General features: G+C 38.0%; 2 protein-coding genes across 2 annotated transcripts; one reads left to right on the top strand and one right to left on the bottom strand.

The window, feature by feature from the left end:
* The first annotated feature begins 1904 nt into the window (after positions 1–1904).
* rd3 (retinal degeneration 3, GUCY2D regulator) lies at positions 1905–12830 on the top strand. The gene is made up of 2 exons (XM_088625474.1): positions 1905–3055; positions 7196–12830. Exons 1-2 carry the CDS (start codon positions 2766–2768, stop codon positions 7491–7493), a joined length of 588 nt encoding a protein of 195 aa, XP_088481600.1. The 5' UTR covers positions 1905–2765; the 3' UTR covers positions 7494–12830.
* On the bottom strand, positions 10543–24797 carry LOC148674808 (uncharacterized). The gene is made up of 7 exons (XM_088625475.1): positions 24639–24797; positions 23765–23836; positions 22592–22744; positions 15319–15374; positions 14916–15008; positions 14698–14790; positions 10543–13110 (listed from the first exon to the last, which is right to left on the bottom strand). Exons 2-7 carry the CDS (start codon positions 23832–23834, stop codon positions 13060–13062), a joined length of 516 nt encoding a protein of 171 aa, XP_088481601.1. The 5' UTR covers positions 23835–23836; positions 24639–24797; the 3' UTR covers positions 10543–13059.
* Between the last annotated feature and the right edge of the window lie 3061 nt (positions 24798–27858).

The raw sequence follows: 27858 nt of genomic DNA, 5'->3' as shown, positions 1-27858 counted from the left end.
AAAGGAATGATGCAGTTACAAGCTTCAATTAAATTTGGCTGAACATACATACTGTATATACAATTAAAACGCCCCATTTTCAGTATGAAAGTAAAATATCTGAGTATTTACTAAACAATCAGCAGATTTGTTTTAGTTTTGTGTTAATCTTGGTTTTCTTGTAACAATACTCCACAGATGTAAGCATTTAAGTAATTATGGAAAATCACCTTTTGGATTAATATAGAATAATGAGACAAACAAGTGCTTACAGCTGGAGAAAAGGAAGATTAGTTTTGGACAGACTACTCAACAGTAAAAAAAGTAAGTTTGTTTAGATCTTAGCCACCTTTTATGAATTTATGTTTATTAAGCTAAAGCTCTCTTGATTTTGAACATTTTGAAACAAAATGAACAATTAATAGACAAAGTGTTTTGAATTATGTTGCTAGTAACTCTTATTGGTCTAATCATCCTCACCCAGTTAGTTCCTGAAGGTTCCCTATGAATCTGCATCAACCACATTGGTTGGGTGGTTTGCCCCAAATGTCCTTAGCCCTTTGTGGAAGGAAAAGGGGGGGAGGTAAATGAGAGAAAATCAGATTTTCTTTACAGAGGTCTCCTGATCAACAAACTCAGCTGCTTCCGTGTGAGTATTGATGATCCCAATTTATGTCTCTGTGCTGTTTATTCCATTGCTTTTAAAATCAGACAAAATAAATATTCAAATAATTGTTCAGCACAGACAATCTATTAAGCAATAAATAAATGCATGAATCTCTTTATTGTTTTTTTTTCTTTATCAGGAAAAGGTTCTGTAAATCTTGACAATGCTGTTGTGACCATAATCTGACCCACAGTTATCAAATGCGAAAGGGCATTCCTGTCTGGCAATTACGCAGAATTAAAAAGCCAAAGAAAATGAACAAAAAGGGTTAGTTGAGGGTTAGTCAAGGTTTTAAAAGATGGCATGAGTCATTGTCTTTCTCATCTCTCCTAGGGCACACTGCTCAGTCTTCAGTGTCTGCCTCTGTGGCAGTTCAGATTAGCCTCAGTACAATAGGCAGTGGTGGAAATGGGGAAGCAGGCACCTGGAGATACTAGATTGGTGTCTATTACAGAGACTGGAGTCCTCTCTTATGACAGAGCGGACTCCTCTGGACTCCAGTGTCATGTCTGGGCTTTTTGGAAGTATGCAACTTGCATCATATTATATTATATAAACCCATCATATAAAATAAAATGCACTTAATTTAACACAGACCAAAATAGCATGTGGGGTCAGAACTTTCAAATAAAGGAGGATAAGAAATATTATCAAATCATCTCTTTTTTTTAAAGTGTTCCTTTGGATAGTTGGATCCACTAATTTCGTTTTATAGGTTTTATTCTAAATTTTAAACTGATACCAGTTTAAAATCACAGTAGTGGTGGGATTGACCCTAATATAAGCAGGAACTCCTAATGGTGATATTACATTAACCGAGACAACTAAGACAAGGCAGCTATCAACACTATTCTATGTGATTCCCAGGCACGCAATGTGGCAGTAGTGTGAAGTTGTAGTTAAGTCTCTGGGCTTGTTTGTGCACAGTTTAAATCCTATACAGGGGACATTACTCTTGTACACTTTAGCTCCATGTGAATTGTTTCAGTAAAATGTCCTTATTTAAATGGGTATGTAGAGTATGTCATTTGGATATTGGCAGCAGTCAATTAGTTCTGCTTACAAAAACATAGAAATACTGTTATGTTATACTATATATTTATACCAAATAAAGATTTTATTTGTAACACAAATATTGTATATACAAATTTTCAATAACTTCCTCAGAACAAAATTAGATTATCATCGTTCCAAAAAAGGGTGTTCATTGACTTTCATTGTCGTATCTTACAGTTTGTTTTCATAAAATCAGTGAAGCACCCTATCCCTGAAATGCAGATGCAAAGTGCATTAAGAAACTAATTGCCTCTTTTAATATGTGAAAAGAGCACTATGCTTTGGTGTCTATTTCAGTTATTTACTCAATTACTTTTGGTCGACAATATATTAATTTTAAAGAAGTTAAAAGGCCAGATGCTTGGATACTGTACATTTTTGGTATCTGTGGTTGTTTTGATTTTAATGGAAGGCCCACATCAAAGCAAGACATCACTGGTTTTAGATGTGATTTCTGTTGTATTTAATGTATTCTTTAACATCTCTAGGTTTTCTTTGATGTGCAAAACCAGAAATATATCTTGTATTTGCCACAATATTAAAGTTAAAAGCCTTGCTGTATTTTGGCCCCAAAACATATAAAGAAAACTTTGCAATACCTAAAACAACACAAGGAGGCTGAAGAAAGTGCCTTAGAACCTTTAGTGAAAGGCGATCTGTCTTAAGAGGTCAACACAATCAGAACATTTCCCTCAGGAAACCAAGTTTCCACATTTTCATTTCCTTCTCATTATTGCAGCGCTATAGATCTTGACTGTTCACCAGTCAGACACTGTAGAGAAAAACAATAAGGTGATAATCATTATTTGTTCAATTAATTGTTTTTGCCTAATAAAAAAGATTTGGCACTGTTCTCTGATGTAGATGATTCAACTATCTGAAAAAATGTAAGCATTAAGCGCCATTTGAATAACTACAATGTACATTTTAGAACATATTGGAAAGGCAAGGCAAGTAGATTTCTCTTTCTAATTCGGAGTTCTACTACAAGCAGAGCTTTGCAGTGAAATGTTGTTCTCTCTGTCTCCTGATAACGTAGTTCCATTGGTGCTAGCAGGGTCCAATGGCGTCGTGGTTTCGATGGAATGAGCCATACCTCCGGCAGGCTCAGAGAAGCCCCGCTGACATGGTGACCGACACCCTGATGCTGGAGCTGCGCTGGCAGCTGAAAGAAGCAGAGAGGTTGCAGCGGGAACGAGACAACGAGTATCGCCGCATCAAAACTGGCGTGGACTACAGCTGGCTGGTCAGCAGCCCCAAGAACAGCTACGACATCACGCCTGGAGAGAGGCTGGAGCTGGAGGACGTCTGTTCCAAGATACATCCCTCCTTCTGTGGGGCTGTAATCCTCAGGTGAGCCACTGCTCTAATGCTCCTTCACTACCTGATGCTTTGGCAAAGAACTTAACTCTGAGCATTAGTCTTTGTCATTAGTTCTGGATGTGGGACATGTATGGATGCTTTTAGGAAATAAAATGTATTTTTTGGGTGGCATAGTGGCACAGAGGTTAGCATTGCTGTCTTGCAGCATTGGAGCCCTGAGTTCAATTGTGGACCTGGGGTGCGATGTGTATATGGAGTTTGTTTCTGTGAGTTTCTTCCAGGAGCTCCGGCTTCCTCCCACAGTCCAGACACATATTGGTAGGTTAGATTGCTTCTGGGAAAACTGGCCCTGTTGTGACTGAGTTAGTGTCTGTCTGTCCTATGATGGACTGACGTCCTGTACGGGAAGTATCCTGCCTTCTTCCCTCATGAACCTGTATTGGATAAAGCGGTTAAAAATAGACAGATGTCTGACTTTTAAAAATGTAGCTACAGTAAATGGCAGAATCCAAACCTGACATGGACCAGAACAATTAAAAAAGACTTTCAAAAATCAACATTATGGATATGGATATGGAAAATCAACATTAAATTGTGTGAGCGTTTTCTTAGAGGTCATTTGAATTAAGAAGTCACTCACAAGCAACTAAGTGACCAATCCACAATGAATTGTCACTTAGTTGAGAATTCACAATGAAAACCTAGCCAAGAGCAGATTTTGCAGCAGCAGAAAATACACAATACATACGGATAAAAATAAATACGTTGGTAAGTAAAGAATCAGTCCGAATTAAGTTTTCCTTAGTACTTAGTATTTGGTAAACCAATTGTTGGAGCAATAGTGATTTCAGGCTGACCTACCCAGAATATTTTTTGTCACTGAGCAGTGGAAAAACATTTAGTTTTTCTCAAGGAGAATGATAGATTCCATTGTTGATTAAAACACAAAATGTTGTAGGCAATGTTGGAATACATTTCTGCTGCTACTTGTCACGTACTGCTAAATGAGACATCAGAGAAATTTGTTTTCTAGCAAATTATTTATGTACATTCTTTAATGAAGAAAAGATCTAGCATTGTTAAGCCGATGTGCTCCAATCATCTTTGGTATTAACACAAGATGAAAATAATCATTATTTACTTCTGCTGATTGCCCATTTAACTCAATCAAGACCACTTCAGAACTAGCTTGAGTTCATTTGAACTCTCCAGTTTTCATTGCTTTTCACCAAGATTAGAGATCCTGAAGGACAACAATCCTCATCAGTCTGTTGTAATATTTTGGTCTTGTGTGTAAAATATTTTAAGAAATCCATTTTCTATCCACTTCATGGTCACAGGGGAGCCAGAGCCTATACCAGCAAGCAAAGGGCACAAGACGTGATACTGTACATCCAGACACAAATATGCACAAACTTGCATCAGGGCAAGTTTATATAGTAGCCAGTTAACCTACCAACATGTCTTTGGATTGTAAGAGGAAACTGGAGCACGCAGGAGGAAACCCACATGAACACAGGTAGAGCATACACTGTACAAACCACACACACATTTCACCCCAGGTGTTGAACCCAGGGTCTCGGCGCTGCAAGGCAGCAATACTAACCACTGCACCAATGTGCAAACATCTGGAAGAAAATTCTTTGATTTTTAATTTTTGCTACTTGCTTCTTCTATGTGTTGACATTGACATTATTTACTGACTGACTGGGTTTTTGGCAGCGACAGGGACAGTTTGGGTAAGTTGTGTTGGTCAGGGTTTAGACAGCCTGCTGCACAACAGCTGCTCCTGTGACTTGGGTATCTTATCCGTGCACTCGTGATCTAGACCGAGGCTGTGAAAGAGATTCTCTGAACTTCTCTAGCTCAAAGCTATCTCTCCTAATGCCTCTCTTTGGCATGGGAAATGACCTCCTACAGCAGCTCATTGCCATTCACTGCAGAGTGCAAAAATAAAAACATGTTTTTAAGTCATAATCTTCACAAGATAGTGATGCATATCATTTATACATATCACAATTAAATATATAAAATTGAATAAAGAAATATATGAGTAAAATAGCTAGTGTGTAAATGTTTTCTTACATCATTTCTCATTTATGGAACATGTTAATATTTGTGCATGCCCTCTCATATGTATGCACAATAAAATAAATATTTCTCAAAAACAAAGTATAATGTAACAAGGGTGGAAATATTTTAAGAAATCCACATTCAGTTTAATTGATGTGAGTTAAACCTCTGTAACCACAGTGTATTTTGAAAAACCGTGATAGAACACAATAGTATTTTGCCAGCAGCCATATCACCCTGCACCTCACAACTGGCAGCCCACTGAAGCTAAGCAGGTGTGAGCCTGGTCAGTACCTGGGACCTCCTGGGAAAAACTAAGGTTGCTGCTGGAAGAGGTGTTAGTGGGGCCAACAGGGGGCGCTCACCCTGTGGTCCATGTGGGTCCTAATGCCCCAGTATAGTGATGGGGACACTATACTGTGAACAGGCGCCGTCCTTCGGATGAGACGTAAAACCGAGGTCCTGACTCTCTGTGGTCATTAAAAATCCCAGGGCGTTTCTCGAAAAGAGTAGGGGTGTAACCCCGGCGTCCTGGCCAAATTTCCCATTGGCCCTTACCAATCATGGCCTCCTAATAATCCCTATCTATGAATTGGTTTCATTACTCTGCTCTCCTCCCCCACTGATAGCTGATGTGTGGTGAGCGTTCTGGCGCACTATGGCTGCCGTCGCATCATCCAGGTGGATGCTGCACATTGGTGGTGGTGGAGGGGAGTCCCCATTACCTGTAAAGCGCTTTGAGTGGAGTGTCCAGAAAAGCGCTATACTGTATAAGTGTAAGCAATTATTATTATTATTATTTTTTTTTCATCAAAGAAAAGCCACCTGTTTTAACCCGACCCTTGTTACAGTGTGAAAAATAATGCCTTGTATGACCAGCCTTGAATTCCTGGTTTTACTATGGTGAAATGGTTCAAATAGTTCAACAGCAACTAAAAGAAATGTATGAATGAATGTCTGTTCATCTTCTAAATACTCAATTGAAATCTGCAGGAAACATAAATAACTTAAGTGGAAAGGGATATAGCTTGTCTTTTAAATGAGTGGTCTGATACTCTAGCAAAGAAAAACAGATAAGGAACCAGGCTAGTTAATGGAAGAAAGCTACAGTATAAGCAGCAGGTGTCATCTATTTAAAGAGTCTAACAGACGTATTGGGTTCTCTTTGAAAATAAGTAGCTTTGGGTGGCAAAGCCTTTTCTCTTATAATGAACTGCCAAGCAGCCTAAGCCAGCTTTATTGGCAATTCTGGGAAACAGGAAAATCTGATGAGCAGATGCTTGAAACCACACAGTGGATTCCAATTGCTTATGTAAAAACACTTATATTACAGCTCTTAAAGAGCTTTTTATTTGCAGTACACAAGTATATAGAGAATTCAAAATTAACAAGAGTCTTAAACTGTATTAAAAGTATTTGTGGGTGTCCCAAGCTGCTTTGTGTTAGCCTTGTTCTTCATGTTTAGTGTAAGGAAGCGAGTTATAATGTGATCTTGAAGTAAACAGCTTTACTGCTAGCCTGTGAAGGTGGGCAGTGTTTTTACCACAAGGGGATTAGACTTTGAAGCTGGGGCCTGTGGTGTTGTTCGATAATGCTTATCGTGAGCCACAGGAGTAATTTCAGCAGGGGCAGAATTACACATGTACTGTAGGTTGTTGTATAGCTTGGCTTTCAGTCTAAAAGAAAAAAAAATCAAATCAGGATAGCATACACAAAAGTGTCGATAGAATTCTGTACTGATTTGGTGTTATGTTCTGGGTGTCTCTAGCAATGAAATTATAGTTTTGTACTACTTTCATTGGGTGTGTAGGTACCACACAGAAGATGCATGTTTTGGGAATAGTGGGAATGTTCTTCAAAGAAGCTGCCACACTGAGAAAGACTGTACACTATTGCAGTGGAAATGGGCCCATTAGTGAGAGGAGAATAATTAATAGTCCAGGTGTTTTCTGGGTTGTGCCCTGTTAAAGAGGATCCACCAGGATGAGCTAACTTTACAGACATGAGTGTTTCCCATAGTCAGTCTTTGCTCCATAGACAAAGACTTCCATAGTTTGTGACTTCCACAACGATCATTGTATCCTTGATCTCTCCCAGGTTCAGGCAGCTTGTAACAGAGTATGAACCCGAGGTCCATGAGGTGTCTCAGGTCTTTCGCTCTGTTCTCCTGGAGGCCCTGGACAAGATGAAAGACGAGGAGGAAGCCAAGAAGCTTTCCAGGCAGTGGAACAACAAGCGGGCGATGAGCCTGTCGCTGATGACCTTCAAATCCCGTGTCAGGATATACCCCTTCGGCAGCGACATCAAGACTGTCTCTGAGGATGTGGAAAGGGGTATGGAGCACAGCAGACGAGTGTGGAGCATGCCAGAGTTCAGACACAAAAAGGGGGTTTGAAAGGCTGAAGGAACTGGGAGCTTGTGCTCTTAATTAATGTTGGTCTCTTAAGCCTCTACTGCAGTAAAACAATGTCCATACAGTGTATTGTCCTAGACATATTTTCACCTTTTATCTCCCCATTTTATGTTCAGTTAAACATTCAGTTTTTTGTCAAAACCCCCTTTTGGTACATAATCTTTCAAATTCAAATACAAATACAATCCTATCTAACAACACTGTTAAAACAAAAATAAAGACTGTGTTAAACCACTGTCTTTGTAATTGACAGGAGGGATTCTACTGATAAGACTAAACCAGGCCTCTTAAAGATTATTTCTTTATCATTTTTGGCTACCACCTAAAACATTTCCAAGTGTAATCAAAAAATACATTTTGTGCAAAATAAAAAGACCCAAAAGACCTGAATTTCGTAAACCTAAAGAGGTTACAAAAATCAGCATGCTTCCAAAATTCCTGCAGGAAAAAAAAGCTTTTTCCTCTAATTGAAAGAAGAGTTTCAAAGTTAATTCTTTTCCATTATATAGAAAACAAAATATTCCCAAAAATGAATATCACGCCAAAGGATGAAAGTAACAGAAAATCAATAAAATGATTTAGCAATAATTACAAAATAATTAATAACCTGTTTTTAAATCTTGCTGCATGGAACATGAACAAATGCAGCAAAGATTTTAGACAGGAAAAGGTCACTCAGTCTTTTACAGGGATAAATAACTCTTTTTAATGTCATGACAAGGTTTTATTTTCTAGGTTTGTTCTTGGATTCTGGGAAAATTGGCCCTGGTGTGTGTACTTGTCTGTGTTTGTATCTGCCTGCGTTTTGATGGACTGGCATCCCATACAGGGTTTAACATTATGTATCCTATCTTACGCCTGTTGCTTGCTGAGATAAGCTCAAATTCTTCTGTACATTTTTACAACAATGGGGCTAGGTTTCCCCAGCTCCTACTCAATGTAGTGATGAACAACACCCTGTCAAAACAGATGTGATATTTGGAACAGTAATGTGAGGAGAGTTGGATCCTTTTTAACTGGCAACAACAGGAACAAGCTTATTGTCCTAACGCACAAACTGCACATACGAGTGACTCAGCCTCACAGGTAAATTTTTTACTGACCATAGAACATAAAATCATAAATCTATTTTGCAAAACGAATGTTGGAACAAATAAACCCAAACTAAAAAATAGTAAAATTAATATTGATATAACAGAAGTACAGATTTTTAGTGCATATTTTGTTACGAGTTCAACTGATAGAGATAAACCATAAGCTCCTATTCATATTGATTCAATAAAAGCATAAATAATGTATGTCATCAGGTGAAATGCAGATGAATATTGAGTTGCACAGGTATCAGATACTAGTTATGTATTAGTAGTTATTTTCCTATTTTGGTTATCTTTCAGTCTTTTTTATATTGCATGAAGAATAATGACACCCAATCAAATGCTTTGTGAATGGCTTGCTGAACTGGCAAGCAACTTAGCTTGCGTAACTAACTGGCAAGGCTTGGCTTACCCTGCTTGAGTAAGGGGCAGCTTCCTGGTCACAGGAGGAGGAAGAGGCTCGAACCCTGTTCAGACAGAGTTAACCAAAGGGTAGCTGCAAAGGTGGGGATGAGGTACAGTATATAAGGGATCAAGGCAAAAAATTCAGAAAGAGATGTTTGTGTGAGATATATACAATAGCAAAAGTCAGTAATGATTAAGATTTCTAACAGTTGAGTGAGACTGGCTCTCCCTCCCATTCCCTAAGAACTTCCACGTGTTTGCAAAAGTGGGGACGTCACAACAACAAAAAAAGACTACTCCCACTCCTTTAATAGAACAAAGCAGTTCAGAACGGTTCAGAAGTGGTGAAGTGGTTTATCCACGGTGAAGTGGATAAAATTTCTGCTTTGCTGGAGCAGTCAATAGAAATGCAGGTGCAGCTTGAGAAAACCAAATTGGTGACGATGAGTTCATGAATTACAGCAATAGCTGAGAACTAATACTCAAAATATATGTACATATATATTAGTGAGAAAATCAGATGGATTTTTTTTCCTTCAAGGCATATAATAAGGGATAAAAGCATAGTTAAAGTGCCTCTTAAAGGAATACTGAGGATGTAAAATTTAGTACGGTGTTAGCAATGTGAGTTTGCCCTTAAATCAGATCTGCATGTGCAAGACAGTGGCATGTGTATCTTGAGTTTAATTATGCTTTTCCTATGCTTTTCCTTGATGGTGTCCTCTGAATGGTTCGACTTCCTTTCATCTTAAAAAGACATGCTGCCTAGGTTAAGTGTTGCCTATAAATTGTCCAAATGTGCTTGCGTGTGTTTGCTCTATGATAGACTGTAATCCTGCCTTGTGACCTACACTTCTTAGGAAAGGGGCTGGGGGTGTTGTACCCTAAGCTGAAATAAACAGTGTTCTTATAATAATAAGAGGGATGTTGAACAGCTCACATACTTAACAAAATCCAAAATGGAATGACACTGAATTCAGACATTTATTCCATATCTGGAAGATGGAGTTGGGGGGGGGGGGTCATATTAGAGTTCCCTTACTGCTCTCTTTTCATCTTACTACTTAGAGAATGATGAAGGCCTTTCCATTGTTCAAGCTTTGGGATCAAAACACTGTTATTAGTACTTGTACTGTAATAGCAAGCTTAGAATGTCAGAATTCTCAGTGTATGCATGACTAGAATATAGAATAGCGCATGGATAATGTAGATTGAGTAACTATCGCCTTCAAAGCAGTGTAATTATATTAATTGCATTTTTTTAGCATAATGGAATATACATGCCATCCATTTAATCTTTTTGATGGTCCAGATCAAGATGCATTAATAAGTTGTACCAACAAAAGTGATTGCCATTTTTTCATAGACTCTGTAAGGCTCAATAATATATCCATCTAAAATGACTACCCTTCTAAACAGTGGATATCTAATGATCAGGAACCACATATTATAGTGAATATTATGAGTCAAAAATCAGATTTCTGACATTACCATTAACATCAGGCCCTACACAAAACAAAACCAGACATGAATTTGTTAGTCACACTTTTTTATTGAAAAACAATATATAACTACAGACCTAAGAAGAAAACTTCCACTTCTTCAGTGCACCTACAAGGTGACTTATTTCTCCATGGCAAGGCTCTGTATACACACAGTGGAGTAGTGCAGTCATCACAGAACATTAACATGGCAATGAAAGCCCCACAGTTTCTTAATTAAGAAATTATGTGAGGGTAGTCTAGAATCTGAGAGACATTAAAACAGGGTACATTGGACTTATGTGGACTTAAAACAAAGCTGAACTTAGTCTATCCCGTGAATGTCAGATATACACAGATTCAGGTTTAAAGGAACATCTATGGGGATCGATCTGTACATTATTCCTACCAAGATGGCGTAAATAAAAAGTAGCAGAAATTGAAAAAAAAGACTTCATTTAAACATAAAGGCTTCATCATTTTAAAATATGCAAGTGTTATTTAAGACAAACTGTTTATTTTTTGCCCAGCGTTTATATGAATAAACTAATTTTTCCACAAACCTTTATGACAAAACCAGCACTTTAGTTCAAGATCCAGAGAATACAAGTTGATTCTTTTTTTAAAAAAAGGAGTATTTAATTAATTTCAGTGAGAGATATGGAAAAGCCCATAGCACTGATTTTCAGTTATAAAAATCTAAATCTTCAATCATATTTTTTTTCAAGAAAAGAAATGTTGCTTTTGAAAGTCTTTTATGAAAAATAATTTCAAAATGTAATGTATAAAACTTGGATTTGTGTTTAAACTCTAATAAATTGGGATAGTGGTAATATTAGCTTAGCTTTCTATAGCTATTACTTGGGTAAAGTGGAGAAGGTACAAAATCATGTTACTGTATATGCTGCATTATTCTTTGCTTAAGACTTTGTAAAGTCATGAACCCCCTATTTGAAAATGTTGTGAGACTGAATTACAATAATGTTGAACAATAACCATAGTCTTAGTCTTCATCTGAATTTTAATCTAAACTCTTCAAAATAATACTGTTAATTTACAATTGTATCATTAGAATCTACAAATATAAGCCATTACATCCATGCTTTTCACAGGTGTGCTCTCAACATATCAGACTAAAAAAACAGAGAGGTGTCAGCAAACTTAAAAGTCAAAATAGCTATGACTATAGCCATAATTTTTCTACAATTTCCCAGGAGAATTCTCAATTATTTGAATTGATTTTCTTCTGCTTATCATTTGAGTCAAGATTGAGGGCACATCACAAATTCTGAAAAGCTTTTAAAAAAGTTTTACTGAGACATCAAGGAGATTTGGATTAGAAAATAGAGTATTTACTATCATCCAGAGGGGCAAGCAGAAGCCGGTTAACAGAGAAACGTGCTGATCAGAGCAAGAGTTGAGAGATACATATACAAATGTGTTTATGAAGGGGAATCCTGGAAGACAATCTTTAAAAAAATATGGTTGAGGTAATTCACACTAACAAATCAATTTTAAAACCATAAAGTAAATTACTGCTTTGAAAATTAAAATAGTACGCAACTCTGGACATACAGACAATGCCGATTTGACCACAGCACAATTTCGATACAGTGTGCCAGTGAGGAACTGCTGAAGCTTTGTATCAGGAGATAAAAGGGATCTTGGGGCACAACCAGAAGTTTGCAACTATCTTCATTAGTAGGGGCCTCAATCAACTGTACAATTTTATTGAAACTTAATTGTTTTTAAATGTTCCAGACATAACAGGTCTACATTTGAAAAACATATAACATAACAAATGATTACAAAGACATAATTCTTCTTCCAAAAGACAGCAAATTATTATATTAGTATTTGTCTGATTGTGTGTGAACATGTTACTCAAATTTGTAATGCAATTATAACTTAAAATCTACAAAAAGGGAAAACCTTCTTAGTTCTATTCTAAGTACTGTAAAAATAACAAATATTGTACCACCTTCTTAATTTAGCACCTGCCTTTCCCCAGAGCAAAGCTTTATGAAGGATGTATGAGTACTGTGCTTAAACGCTTAAACATAAATTTCATATTTGAAATGAAAGATGAAACTGTACTAAACGTTTCTGAGTACTGCCAATTTTTCAGAATGCAACTGGAATTCGGTAAAGGCTAATTAAAGATGAATGTACTATGCAATATAGGGCAGTGATGCCCATTGCAGAATTTAAGCACAATTTGCCTTCAATTCTCTGTATTAAAGTATAGGTGCTACACTTCAGATTCAGATGTGCCAGTCACAATTAAAAAAAAAAGTGGGATAAAATGTATGGTACAATAATAAAGACTTCTCAGGATACTTATGTTGTGAAAATGGTTATTGATCCAACATTCCTTGAGGTTATCAAAATATATTGGCAAGGAGCAAGGAAAAATAAAGAACAAAAGAAGCAGTTCAGGTATGCATGCTTATTCTGAAGATCCCTGAGTTGTTTTGTGGCTCTTCATGATGGGACGCCTGAAATGGTTTATGGAAAATGTATGGGAGGAAAAAAAAGTCCTGGAATACTTTCATAGTTTCCCACATGTCAGAAGGCAGAGTTCAGAAATTCCAGCAGCTCCGCACGATTTTTGTCTCTCTGGAAGAAAGATAATCAGAGCACGATAAGTCAACTAAGTTTAGAGAACAGGAGGCATTTTTTACACTATGTACTGTGGGTGTCTTGACCCAACTACATTATCATGTTGTTAAAGCTGAACAAATATGTGTTTCCACATACAGGTAAATGGCAAAATAAAGGAAATACAAATATAAAGTGTCTTAATAGGGTGTTAGGCCACTACAAGCCTCCAGATCAGCTTCAGTGCACCTTGGCATAGACTCGACAACTCTATTGTTGGGATTCGACCGCATTCTTCCATGAGAAATTCCATAATTTGGTGTTTTGATGATGGTATGGTAAATACTGTCTCAGGTGCCACTCCATCTCCCGTAAGCGTTCAACTGGGTTGAGGTCTGGTGACTGGGATGGTCACGGGAAATGGATTACATTGTTTTCATGCTCATCAAACTACTTAGTGACAGCTTGTGCCCTGTGGATGGGGGCACTGTCATCAAGATTACACTCCCATCAGCATGGAACTGCTTCACCACAGAATGAACGTGATCAAATGGCTTTGTATTTATTGGCATTTACTTTGGCCACTAAGGGGTTGAATGGACCTAAACCATGCCAAGTTTCTTTAGGTGAGCTACCCACATATACTTGTTCATTTGTTGAGAACAGGGTAAAGGATGACTCATCTGACAATATAACTTTTTTCCACTGATCAGTAAACCACAGCCTGTGTTCTTTGCATGACTTTATTTGCAAAAGAGAACTTTTAGGTGTAATAAGGGGTTTATGCACTTCAATCCCACCATAGTTTCCGTCTCTGTGAAGTTTTGGACAGATTGGGCTTGATGAAACAGACTGCCCACTCCTGAGATTGACATTTGCAGTCAACTGATTCAGAGTTTCTCGTCTGTTTTGCCATGCATCTCAAACCAATGCATGGAAATCAGTCAAGGAATATATACTTTTGTCCATGGTTGCCCCTAGCTGATGATGTCTCTCCCTTAGACTTCTACGCCAACATCACTTTAACCACTGTTCCTTGCGTAATATCAGCAACATGAGCATTGAACCTCTTACCAAATGTGCTCCAACAATCACCCCAATCTCAAAGTCACTGAGATCTCTTCTTCTAGCCATGATAGCCCAAATCAATGGCAACTGAGCCTTCCCAGCATTTTAATACATGACCCTAAGGTTGATGGGATGTTAACTGCTTAATTAATGCAGGAACCACAACTGTGTTAAAGCACCTTCTTTCAATATACTTTGTTTCCCTCATTTACTCAAGTGTTTTCTTTATTTTGGAAGCTACCAGTATATTTAGAAATTTCACAACACCCCAGTGACACCTAGTGGCAAATTAGGGTGCAACTTTACCACATGCCTACTACTTTGTTAAATCGTAAAAGCTAACGTTTGAGGGGTAAATAAAAATCTACAAAGCATTACACTGTATTTTCTGCCAGACATGACTGTTTCAACACCTATGACTAAAGATTAAGACACCTTTCCTCATTGTTTATGCAATGAAAACCCTAACAAAATGCATTAATCTCTCTAAAATCAAATCCCAGTTTAATGAACATACTAAACTTGACCAAAATTCACCTGCTTGTCTTTCTTCGTCTTTTTCACTTTCATTTTGATCTTCTTTCCTGAAATCATGCTGTACTTATCATTCTTCTTCTTATCCTTCAAAAACTGTAAAATTCAAAAGGAGACAAATTTACGTGCACAAAAATTCAGCTCTTCCATGCTGAAACTACAGATAAAAAAAAGTAGTTTTAGATAAGTGAAGTTCCTGGTTAAGAAGCAATAACTGGTACCTTTGAGATCTGAACAGGTCCTCCAGAACTCTCTTTCTCGCGCTTGACTTTCTTGTCCCTCTTCTTTTTATGCTTCTTTTCTTTTTTACCTTTCTGTTTATATGATAGACCAGACATGACATTGATTAACATTTTCACATGTGTAAGAAAGACTGAGAGCAGCATTACTCTTATATTTAAGAAACAAGACAAAGGATACATCTTATGGTTATTTTATGGGTTCTTTCAAAATAAAAAAGCCTAGACCGACAAGACCTAGGTTTTGTCGTCTAATAAAAAGCTGTACTGACTCTCTCTTGATCGGAAACATTGATATGAATCCTATCTGACAGGGTTCACTCAATATTTCTGATCAAGAGCAGCAGTTTCCTTCCCTGAAGACTGCTAAAGGATCAAGTTATACCTTTTTATGCTGCTTTTCCTTTCTTCTTTTCTTTGCTTTAGACTTGTCACGGGAGTCTATAAATACAACAAAAGACCGCTTTGTATTATGAAGAAGTGTTTTGCAACAAAACGGGTAATTTCTTTTTCTATCATAGAACACCTTTAGAAACAATCACCTCATAAAGCATAAAGACATTATATAAAGTCCAATTCAAGAAAATTACAAATCTGAAAAAGTACATACACAAAAAGACTATCACAAAAAAGTCTGAAACAGTACGTTTTTAGACTACTCTTGAAAGTACCCAATGTGGCTGAGTCTCTGATTTATTCTGAACTTTGAGGAGTACAGTAGTAACAGAAAGCCCTGTCAACTACACTGACAAACAGTGGGAACCTGTTGGCAAGTAAATAATAACACACTGGCTAATACAGGAGCTCCAAGCCATGTTAGGACCTTGAACATCAGCATAAGAATTTTAAAATGATTCCTTAACTTGACTTGAAGCCACTAATTCATTATCTTTAGCACAGGACTTCTGTTTCCTTGAACAACCTGCTTTGGCATTCATCTTTCCATGAAAGTGTCTTAATTTGTCTTTTTGCTATCCAAACAATGTGGAATTGTGACATGACCCCTTAAAAAATGCTGTGTTTCATCATTTTTCACCATATCTAGTTTCATTTTTAAAGAGAGATTTTTAGTTCTGCTCTTTGCCATGATATTTATCCAAAATGTTCAAGTATACAACTGTATTTTATGTGAAATAAGCCCCATTCCCTTACTGTGTTATGACTGATAAGCAAAAACTGATTATGTGCTACAACAAGTAAGACTGCTATGGGGCAGTTACTGTATATGCATCCAGTTATATGTCTTCCTGTTCTATAAAGCCTTTGCATCTTGACCGGATGTGACAGTAAGTTGCTTTGCATAAAAGCATCAACCAAATGACTACATGTAATGTAAACAAACAGTTGCATTGTTAATACTGAATGAATTTCCTCTGGAATTTCTTCATTTCTAAAGTCATTCTTAGCCTGAATAAAAACATTTGTTTTAATTAGAATAGCAAATAAAACCCACAAAAAATCAGGACTAATAGCTGCTAGTAACAGTGGACTAATTGGTTAATCACTGATATCATGAATCTATCCAACACTGCATAAGTGTCTCTACCAGAGACAAGTTCAGAAATAGTTCTGCCCAGGTATTCTCCTTACGTGGGTATGGAGCAATATGCATTGCACACTGTACTGTCTCAGTGAAAGGAAGAGCACAAGCTATCCTGAAAGAACCTCATTACAGATATATTTTCTAAAACTCTGGCTGTGGATCAAATGGTAGCCTGGCAAAGAGCCCATTACAGTGCAAGTAATCCTTAAATCTCCGTGTTGAAACAGAACTTGAATTGACAAAATTCTCAGATGTACAACCACAATGGACACCGCACTTTTTCCTTCTGCTGTCTGACCAATACCACTCATCTGATTCTCTGAAATGTCACTGAATTTAGCCTTGATGTGCATAAATATCTTCTCACTGTCATAAACACTGAACCTTTCTGAATAACACTGTAACTTACACCAAATTATCCTTGAGGACAACATGCTTCCCTGCATCCACCATACTCACCTACCTACACATCGATGAAATGCACATTTTGTTTCTGGTGTGGTAAGTATTTGATGAAACCATGGCAATTTTTTGTTGTTAAAACCAGCTACAGGTATACCCCTGGTTTCACAACAAGACAAGTGGGGTAGTGTCTTCCACAAATTGTAGAATTTGCTGTGTTCTGGTCTGAAATGACATCTCTGAACTTTATGCACTGATTTTATACTTTGCACTGCTCTGTGTAAGTTATTAACTTTCTGCACACATCAAGTAAAAACTAGAAGACACAATTATGCATCAGTATTTATCTTAGTTTTCTCAAGATGATAGATTCCAGTTTGTCACATGACTTTAACCCAATGGCTATAAAACAAAGCAAACCGTAGTTTTTCTAGGAGCAATAATGAACTTAAATCATACAGGTTCTAAGTGTTTTTTGAAAAATGCAACTACTTTTTGTGAAATTCATTAAGACTGGTACTGTTGATACCGTTAGAGCACACTTGGATGTGGAGGTGCAGTGAGGTTGCAGAATAAAGTAAGTTTTTATAGAAACAATTTACCATTGAATGAAAAGCACAGATAATTTTTCTGAAGTGCAACCTTGTAGCATATTGTTATGCAACAATGCCTCTCTTCACTTATGTGTTCCTGAGAAATGAGTACTGTGGGAAGCAGCGCTAATAGTGGTGATTATTTCATTGTTTATATATAGAAAATATATTTACCGTTAGATATTATATAATGTAATTTCTAATTATATTATATATAAATAATTATTTCTTGATATATGAGCAACCTATAAGGACTTCATTGGAGTATCAGTAATGGCATTACTGATATTATTACCACCAAGTATTATTAAAACAGGCATTTTATATGTGTTACGCTGTGGTCCCTGAAAATCAGAACTGTGGCAAATAGCAAAGCTGAGCTCTAGAGTCTCAGAGCTAGGGTTAATTGAGGTGAATGACAGGGTATGATAGGGTTATGACAATGATGGAAATAAGCAGATTAAAAAGTAGTGGGCAGGGTGAGTTGGAAACTGCTTTGTTAAACAAAAATGGTCCACCTTAAGGGTAAATCTTCCAGCTGAGAAGAACTGTCTCACTGGAGGCAGCAGACGGACCTGGTGTGAGGATGCTGTTTAGATGACCAAAGGAGTGGATCTGATATACTGGGGGGAAAGAATTAAGGTGAACAGAAAAATGCCCGCTCTTCCAGAACTCCTTGTAAAAGAGCTTGAAAAGAAAAAAACCCACAAGCTAAAAGGAAAGCAGCAGGGAAAACGTTCCTGACGAGTTGCTGACAATGTAGCTCACTCAACGCTGGAGCAGTTGAGGTGAGCAGATAGAAAGCCTCAGTGTGCTCCAGATGATTGAATTATTGGCCACCTGACTGAAAAAATGTTGGCGGTCTGGAAGCGCATTCCGACTGCATTTTCACAGGTTCAGACCTTAAACGAGACCTTGTGCAAATGTGCTGGTTGTCAGTGGCAGTGGCAGGACAAGAGCTGCTTCCAGCCTCGGTGTAACAATATGGAAAAGTTTATTTTAAAATTATAGTTACAGCACAAATGCATAAAATGTTGAGAAAGACCAGTTTGGAGATTAAATGATCTACAGTTTGCCTTCAGTCCTCCAATCTCACAGCTCTGGGAGCTACATCTGCCTGGGCGGCCTGAGACTTCTTTCAGATGAGTGATTACAAATAGCACTGGCCACAGACTGTGTGTGCATCATGCCACATGCATCCCATCGGCTAAGAGTTTCTTCTTTTTTCATTGCATCTTGGCTTTAACACAAATAGTAGCAGGAGGAACAACTCTAAATGTTTCTGTCTAGCCGGAAAAAATAAAAAGACATTCTGCGTTTATACAGCTGTATTTGTAGTAATTAAAAAAAAATGGCCACGACAAGAGAATCACCTATTATAGAAGTCATATATTGCTGCATATACAGTACAGTGCCTTGCAAAAGTATTCGGACCCTTGACCCATTCTTTCACTTTACTGAATTACAAATCCTACATTGAAATTTAGTTCTCTGAGATATTTTTGTGATATCTCTGTGATTTTGGCCTCAGAGAGGCCAATGATCACTTTGAAGGAACTACAGAGTTCAGTAGCTGAGAGCCGAGTAAAGATGCACCAGTCAGCCATATCAAGAGCTCTGCATAACACTGGCTTGTATGGGAGGTTGGCAACAAAGAAGCGATTACTCAAAAAGAACCATATGAAAGCACGTCTGGAGTTTGTCAAAAAGCATGATAGTGACCCAGTTGTGATGTGGGAAAAGAGCCTTTGGTCAGATGAGACCAAGATATTGCTTTGAATTTTGTCTAAAAAGCTCTATGTGGGGCGCAAATCTAACACTATCCACACCTCAAAAAAACACCATACCTACAGTGAAGTATGGTAGTGGTAGCATCATGCTGTGGGGCTGCTTTTCAATTAAACTTTATTGTCATTAAACTTACACAGGTGCATAGTATAATGAAAAGTGTTTCTCATTAGTCACTCAGGTGCAGTATATAAATAGGACAGAAGATAAGACAATAGACAGTTACACAATAGCAATAACAGTAACATAAGTAACATAACATAAATAACATGTAATCAAGTAATCAAAACTGCAAAATTCCGCAAACAGAGAAAATATAACAGGACAAAAACAGTACAAGGTAATTCTTGGAACAGTGCAAAAATAGTATGGTTAAAAATAGTATGGTTAATTAATTAATAAATATTAAATACTATTATGCCTGTTACAGTTTTACTGGGCTATCGAGGGGACAGTACAATTTTGGCTTACATGTGTGTGTAGTGGTGTAGGAGTACAGTCATTGTGGGTACAGGAAGACGTTAGGAGAGATCATAATATGGTGGGAGGGAGTGGGGGCGTCACCAACTTGACAGCTCTGGGGAAGAAGCTATTTTGGAGTCTATCTGTGTGCGACTGGAGTGACCGGAACCTTCTGCCAGATGGTAGGGGAACAAACAAGTTATGACTGGGGTGAGTGGGGTCATAATTTTGGTGGCTTTTTTCAGACTCCTGGTGTTGTATATTTCCTGGATGGATGGTAAGGCACTGCCGATGATGTGTTGGGCAGTTTTGACCACCCGCTGTAGTGCCTTACGGTCGGATGTGGTGCAGTTGCCGTACCAGACTGTGATGCAGCTGGTCAGTATGCTCTCCACCGTACATCTGTAGAAGTTGGTGAGGATCAGTGGATGTAGGTGTATTTTCTTCAGCCTTCTCAGGAAGTACAGCCGCTGTTGTGCCTTCTTGATGAGACTGAAGGTGTTCAGTGTCCATGTAAGGTCCTTAGAGATGTGAACACCTAGGAATCTGAAGTTATTCACCATCTCCACTGCAGACCCTTCTATGTCGATGGGGGAGTGAACTTTTCCTTGTCTTCTGAAGTCAACAATCAGCTCTTTGGTTTTGCTGATGTTGAGACATAGGTTGTTGGTTCGGCACCAGTCTGCGAGTTGTTTTATCTCCTCCCTGTAGGCAGTCTCATCATTGTCAGTGATCAGGCCCACGACTGTGGTATCGTCAGCATACTTGATGATGGTGTTTGTGCTGAACTTAGCAGTACAGTCGTGGGTGAACAGGGAGTAAAGCAGTGGGCTGAGCACACAGCCTTGAGGGGCACCGGTGTTAAGGGTGAGTGTGTTGGAGGTGAGGTTGCCAATCCTGACAGTCTGGGGTCTGCTGGTGAGGAAGTCTAGGATCCAGCTGCAGAGGGTTGTATATAAACCTAGAGCCCTGAGTTTCGTAGAAAGTTTTATGGGTATGATGGTGTTAAATGCTGAGCTAAAGTCAATGAACAGCATTCTTGTATAGGTGTTCCTTTTATCCAGGTGGGTTAGTGTGGTGTGTAAAGCTATAGAGATTGCATCCTCTGTGGAGCAGTTTGTGCGATAGGCAAACTGGAGAGGATCCAGTGTTTTTGGAATGCTGGCTTTAATGTGCGGAATAAGTAGTTTTTCAAAGCACTTCATTATGATGGGGGTGAGTGCAATAGGGCGGTAGTCGTTCAGGCATGTGGGGGCTGATTTTTTCAGTACTGGCAAGATGGTGGTCGTCTTGAAGCAGTTGTGGGCCAAGGACATGTTGAAGATGTCGGTACAGACATCAGCTATCTGCCAGGCACATGTTCTGAGTACCAGGCCAGGGATACCATCAGGTCCAGCAGCTTTATGTGTGTTCACTCTACTTAGTGATTTCCACACATCTAGCTTGGATAGTGTGGGGGGCGGGATGGTAGGGGAGTCAGTGGTCCAGGTGGTTGGTTCAAGGTTTTGAGCTTCGAAGCATGCGTAGAAGGTGTTAACCTTGTTTGGAAGAGAGGGGTCAGTAGCGCTTACAAGGCTTGTTTTGCTCTTGTAGCTTGTGATTGTATTTATGTCTTGCCACATGTGTCTTGGGTTAGTGTTGGTGTTGTAGTGGTGTTCTATCTGGGATTTGTACTGTTTCTTGGCAGATTTTATGCCAGCTCTTAATTCTTTCCTAGCCCCTCTCAGTTCTTTCATCAGCAGAGACTGGGCATCTTGCTAAAATAGAAGGAAGAATGGATGGTGCAAAATACAGGGAAACACTGCAAGAGAACCTGTTTCAGTCTACTAAAAACTGAAGCTTGGGAGAAAGTTCATCTTTCAACAGGACAATGATCCTAAACACAAAGCCAAAGTAACATTGGAGTGGCTCAAGAACAAAAAGGTGAATATGCTACAATGGCCCAGTCAAAGCCCCGATTTCAATCTAATTGAGAATCTGTGGCACTACTTGAAAATTGCGGCGTACAAGCGTAATCCGACTAACCTGAACAACCTGCATGGATGAAGAATAGGAGAATGGGCCAAAATCACTCCTGAACAGTGTGCAAAGCTGGTACATATGTACCCCAAAAGACTTAAAGCTGTTATTACTGCAAAAGGTGGCTCTACAAAATATTAAAATGTGGGGATTGAATACTTATGCAAACAGCATATTTCAGTTATTTATTTTTCTTAAGAATGTTTTCTAACATAAAACAATGTCACATTAAAATTATTAATTTTAAGTTTCAGTGTTTTTAAATAAAAATATCACAGAGAACAAAATTTCAATGTAGGACTTGTAATTCAGTAAAATGAGAGAATTGGTCAAGGGTTTGATTACTTTTGCGAGGCACTGTAAATGATACCTTCTACTCTCTAAAATACATTTTTTTGATTAAAGCATTTCTGAATAGTGAAATATACAATGTTTTAGTATTGCAAGTATTTTGCATATTTTTCATATTCAGGCCATCAGATGTTGGCATTTCAATTATGTTTAGTTGACATTTGAGAAATGTAAAGCCATTTTGCATAGAAAAAGAAAACTGCCCAAAACAATGAGAATAATCCTTAATTTAAAGGGAGTTGTGTTGTTTTAAGTGCTATACAACAATTTACAGAGGAATTTGTTGAAATTGATTCTAAAAAGGTATGAACATGCCATTTGAACAAAATATTCCAAAAAGAAAAATAAAGTGAGTGTTTTTCTCTTGAACACAATTGGTAATCTAATATTCACCCCATATAGTGGCAGACAAAGTAGGGCAAAGTTTGCACAGGAGCTCAACGGACAGGAAAGTCCTGTTAGCATCCAGACTGCAAGGCAGAGCGGGAATCTGCACTTACCGCTGCTGCTTGAGCTGCCCGAGCTGCTCCTGCTGCACGAAGACGAAGAGGACATGGAGGAGGAGGAGGATGAGGAGGAAGACGATGAAGGCGACGACGAAGAGCTTGAGGATGATCTGCTGCGGCTGCGCTTGTTTTTCTTCCTTTCCTTTCCTGTTCAAGTCAAAACAGAGAAGAAAACCTGCTTATTGTGAATCAAAACCATGGAGGCCATCAATGAGCTTGTGTAACCTTCTAAGCCTGTGAAAGCTGTTTGGAGTGCTCTGCGTCATTGAGAGCGTTCAGTGTGTTTAACAGCACTGATGCACGCCTTTTTAACATGATAGCATACTCCTGGTTTTTAAGAGTATCTATTCAACGAATAAGCTAAAAGCTGTTTCTTGTTTCAATCCCCCAGGTATTCTATATCAGGGGTGCTGGATCTTAGTCCTGGAGGACTGGTGTGTTTTATTCCATCTCAGCTGTTAATGGGCTAAACCAGCCAGTTACTGGCTTAGCTGGACAACTAAACAGCTTCTCTCTTCTGGTGCTGCTGCCTTACAACCTGCAGACACACTGGTCCTGAGGGACCAGGATTGAACAATGCTGGTCTAGACAGTGTATCCTACGAGTTTCGTTTACTACGTTTCAAGAAGCCCACAATACGCATGTAAAAGGTCCCCTCAGAAGTTAGAATGACTTGATCTTGGTGTCCAACCATGTCTGCTGCCTTGGCACAACAAAAGAAGCAGTTGCTTTTCAGATGCCTGCTTAAGAAAAATGACACATTATCACAGCTTTAAAAAAAATATTTTTGTAAAAAATATTTTCTTATGAAGATGACCTTTAAATTGTAATGCCATAGCATTATGATGTATGGCCATTGTCATTACATTACCAAAATCAAGTGAAACAAGGACAGCCTCAGGTGTACAGTAAGTGCTGTGTGCTTTTCTGAAATTAATGTGTACTGATGAAGCAAGTTAAATAACAAAATCCTTTAATTTAGTTTGCTTCACACTTTCAGATTTTAAAATCCCTCACCTCAACTCTTCATTTCATGTCTTTGTCCTGTTTTTATCGGTTGAATGTAAGTCATATCCTGGTCTACTGAGTTGTTGTACAGACTGTGACAACACACTGAAATTGTATACACACACTGGTTGAAACAAAACAGAAAGACCCATGACTGACCTCTGCCTCTTACTCCCGTCTCCTCTACCTCAGGTTCACAGTCCCTCTTCCTCTTTTCTCTGGAATCCATGTCTGTCAGAAAGGAAAGAGCAACAACTGCTTCAGTTGCAGGGGAACATAATGAAAACTATGCCTTATGTAAGGCAATCTTGTGAAATGTCTTTCACTTGATTTTATCTCCCCTCTTACTTTCATAAGATACTAGGGCCTAGAGATTTCCACTTACTGTAGCATCTGGACATGGAACAGAGGGTTACTTAGCTGTAACGCTATAAAAGTCTATTATTAATAATGCGATTCCTTATTGGTCTCTATCAAGTTTTAATTAAGACATAAGGGGAAGACATAAAATATCCTCGCTTTAAAATAACCTCGAGGTCTTTGTTTTTTTATGCATTTAAGTTAGTTTTTCTTATTTTAAACAGTATCGTGATTTACATTAAAATCAACAGTTCCAATGCAAGATATTCTTAATTCAGAATTCCTGCGGTCACTGGTTATTCTTATATAAAGTTAATGCACAAATAATCGTTGTGTATACATTTTGATAAAAAAGTAACGTACAGATATAATAAGAGTACTCTTAGGAAATCAGCAGCAATGAATATCCAGCATCCAATTAAACAAAAATAGTAACACGTGCCAAGTACAATAAAGAGGACCAACATACTGTAACTAATGAGAAGAAACTATCTTCCTCACCGAGAGGAAAACTACAACTTAATATTTTTTCTTTGTGCAGGTAAATACTTTTCTTATGTGTTATGACTCACTATGTTCTATGCTCACAAAGTAACTGAGTAAAATGTCATTATTTCTTTACCATGCTAATCTGCACCGTTCCCTTTAACATTGTTTTCCTATCGCTACTTACCTGTATTTAATCACTACAGAGGTAAATTAATTAACCCAGTTATTTATTTTTGCACCCATAGTAAATCCTGATGTTATTACATCGTGATTTTGCATGCATATATCAATAAACTATAACTACACATCAACACATCCGCAAACACCACGGAACATTGCTATTTGTACGTCCCATAATGCATTTCGCTTTTAAGGAAGACTTAACACTGTTGTGTTAAGGTGGAAATCTGTAATCTATCTCAAGTTGGACAGTCAAATGTGGCAATATTTTCCACATGTCACTATATTTAGATTGTTATTTAGACTAAATTAAATATGTTAGTACAGAGTACTCATTTAGTATTCATTTGTAAGTTATTACTTACAAATGAGACCACTGAAAATGCTTGGCTGTGTTCACAACTCTGATTCCAAGAAAAGGAATGCAAAGTGCTTCCTCATCAATTACTGATAAACTACTGAGACCTACTCCAAATCACTCATCCCAACTGGAATCCAGCTATATCATTTTGGGGCTTCCTTACTTCATTTCAGTTTTTATTACTCAAAAATATTACTAAAGAAATTATAAAAAATCAAGAACATACAAAAAAAGAAAATGAAATATATAACGATATATTAACAGATGAATTAATAATCAAATAGATGCCAGACATACAGTATGAGTTTCATCAAGCATGAGACCACTATCAACGTCAATCCAGGTGGATGCTGCACATTGGTGGTGGTGGAGGGGAGTCCCCATTACCTGTAAAGCACTTTGAGTGGAGTGTCCAGAAAAGCATTATATAAGTTTAAGGAATGATTATTAAGTTATACTTTGATAAGCATATAAAAGAAATAAATAACAGCCCGGTATTGTTAGTCAATTCTAAAAAAAGTACTAAATGTGGAGTCTTAAGTCTTTCATCATGTTCTTCTGTGTGCCAATACTCCATCCAGATCTCTGAAGACCACCACATCCTCCTATACGATAGACACACAATGGCATGTACAGCAGCACCAGCAGCCAATGTTGCAACGAGCTATGATTTAAGGCGTGAGTAGGCTAGGCTGAAGTAATAGGTTTTCAGTCTGGATTTAAATCCTGAGATTGACTCTGCATCCTGTACGTAGGCTGGCAGACTATTCCATAAACTAGAGGCCCTGTAGCTAAAGGCTTTACCGCCAGCTGTTTTTTTTTATTAATATGTGGACTAAGAACAATACCTGTGTTCTTTGATCTAAGTGGGTGACTTGGATTGTATACATTAATCAGCTCCATTAAATAGACAGGTGCCTGACCTCTGAAAGCCTTATACAGTAAGTAAAAGAATTTCGAAGTCTGCCCTGTACCTAACAGGAAGCCAATGGTGAGAGCTAAGTATGGGTGTTATGTGGCCGTATTTTTTACTACTGGTAACAATTCTAGCTGCTGCATTTTGAATTCACTGTAAGGTGTTGAAAGTGTGATAGGTATTCCCTGATAGTAGGGCATTACAGTAATCTAATCTGCTGTATAAAAAGCATGTATTAGTTTCTCTGTGTCTTGAGTGGAGAGAAAATACCTTAGTTTTGCAATGTTTAACTGTAGGAAGCACCCTTTCTGCATGAACATGAGAGTTAAATGAGAACACTGTGTCTCAGATGACTCCTAAGTTACGTGCCGAATCTTTGAGGCAAAATTTTAAACCCTCAGAGTTGAGTGCTGGGGGTATAGCAGTCCAATCTGCACTGTTGCCTCCAAACAACAAAACCTCATTTTTATCAGTTTTCACACATCCAAGACTTTATTTAATTAATGCAATTAACTAAAGTGATAATAGAAGAGTTGTTGTTTGGTGTAAACAAAATATATATTTGAGTGTCATCAGCATATGAATGAAAGTGAATATTATGTTTTCATATTATCCTACCTAGCAGCATGTAGAGAGAGAACAATATTGGTCTGAGCACTGATCCTGGTGGTACCCCAAATTTGACCGGTGACAGTGACAAAGCAGTACAAATATTAGATATTTGAACATAGTGAAAATGGTTAGTTAAATAGGAGGTAAACCAATTAAGGACAGTTCCACATAGGCCAACCTCAGACTCAAGCCTGTGTAACAAAATACAGTGGTCAACTGTGTCAAAGGCAGCACTAAGAACTAGAAACGCACTGTTGCATTCAATATAATTTACAACTCCTGTTATTATAGTTAAAGTGCTGTGGCCTGGGCAGAAACCAGATTGGAATTTGTCAAGTATATTATTTGAATCCAGATAAGACTGAAGTTGGGCCACAACTATTCTCTCAAGAATTTTAGATAAAAATGGAACATTTGAGATGGGTCTGTAGTTGTTAATAACTTGTGGATCCAAATTTGGTTTCTTTAGCAGCGGTCTAACAACGGCTATCTTAAATTGGTCAGGAACAACGCATGATGCACGGGATGTTTTCATCATACTAATAATAGGTCCTGCCAGTACTTCAAGGGATTATTTAACTAGTTGAGTGGGTTTTCGATCTAGCGGACAGGTGGTTGATTTTGTCTTAATAATTCATTTTTTTTAGCTCATGTTCATTAACTAATTGAAAAGCACTGAAAAGGTGCACACATTGTTTTTGTACTAGACTCCTTTGCGGCCTGTTTCATTGTGTTTGAAGTCTAATGTTGTTAATTGTTTTGTCAAAGAAGTTATAAACTGCATCTAAACTGCATCTAAGGGAGACCTTGAATGAGAAAAACAACTGAAGAACTTGGAAGCCATAACAAAGAAGGCATGAAGAGAAAACACATGCATCCATCCATAACTACCCTGTTATCTTTTCAAATCCCCCATGCCAATGAAGGACCTCAGGCATAAAACAGCAGGGCTGATGTAGCTCCTGCTGAATGAGCTGCAGGCTCATAGATATCCACAAGCTAAAGGCTCACTAGTCTGGAGAAGCCCAGAGGAAGTCAGACAATGAAATGCCCCAGGTCCAAGCTTGAAATATCTGAGTGACTGTCCAACCTGCACTTGAGGAGGAAGCCTTTTACTGACCAAGCTACTCACACTGTCCTAGATGAGATGCTAGGAAATCTGAAGACACTTTACAGTATTTCTGTGCATTTCAGGATCAGAACTGGCAGTTCTGGATGAATGTTAGTGTCTTAAAGAAAGTTAAAAGCATATGGCATAATTTCTCTTTTTGTGCATTTATAGATAAGTAATTTTGTTTATCATCAACATCAATAATTTCAATCGCACCATACAAA

The sequence above is a fragment of the Lepisosteus platostomus genome, chromosome 3 (genome assembly GCF_059453375.1).
Source record: "Lepisosteus platostomus isolate fLepPlt1 chromosome 3, fLepPlt1.hap1, whole genome shotgun sequence".
Classification (NCBI taxonomy): Eukaryota; Metazoa; Chordata; class Actinopteri; order Semionotiformes; family Lepisosteidae; genus Lepisosteus; species Lepisosteus platostomus.
Note: the sequence above shows the minus strand (reverse complement) of the source record. Positions and strands in the feature narration are given on the sequence as shown.

What these genes read in the sequence shown, in the direction of transcription:
- rd3 (XM_088625474.1), top strand. Translation starts at nt 2,766, where the DNA reads ATGGCGTCGTGGTTTCGATGGAATGAGCCATACCTCCGGCAGGCTCAG. An exon ending in TGTGGGGCTGTAATCCTCAG is followed by an intron (nt 3,056 to 7,195) that starts GTGAGCCACTGC and finishes GATCTCTCCCAG; the next exon opens with GTTCAGGCAGCTTGTAACAG.
- LOC148674808 (XM_088625475.1), bottom strand. Translation starts at nt 23,834, where the DNA reads ATGGATTCCAGAGAAAAGAGGAAGAGGGACTGTGAACCTGAGGTAGAG. An exon ending in GGGCAGCTCAAGCAGCAGCG is followed by an intron (nt 15,375 to 22,591) that starts GTAAGTGCAGAT and finishes TTGTATTTATAG; the next exon opens with ACTCCCGTGACAAGTCTAAA. An exon ending in GACCTGTTCAGATCTCAAAG is followed by an intron (nt 14,791 to 14,915) that starts GTACCAGTTATT and finishes TGAATTTTACAG; the next exon opens with TTTTTGAAGGATAAGAAGAA.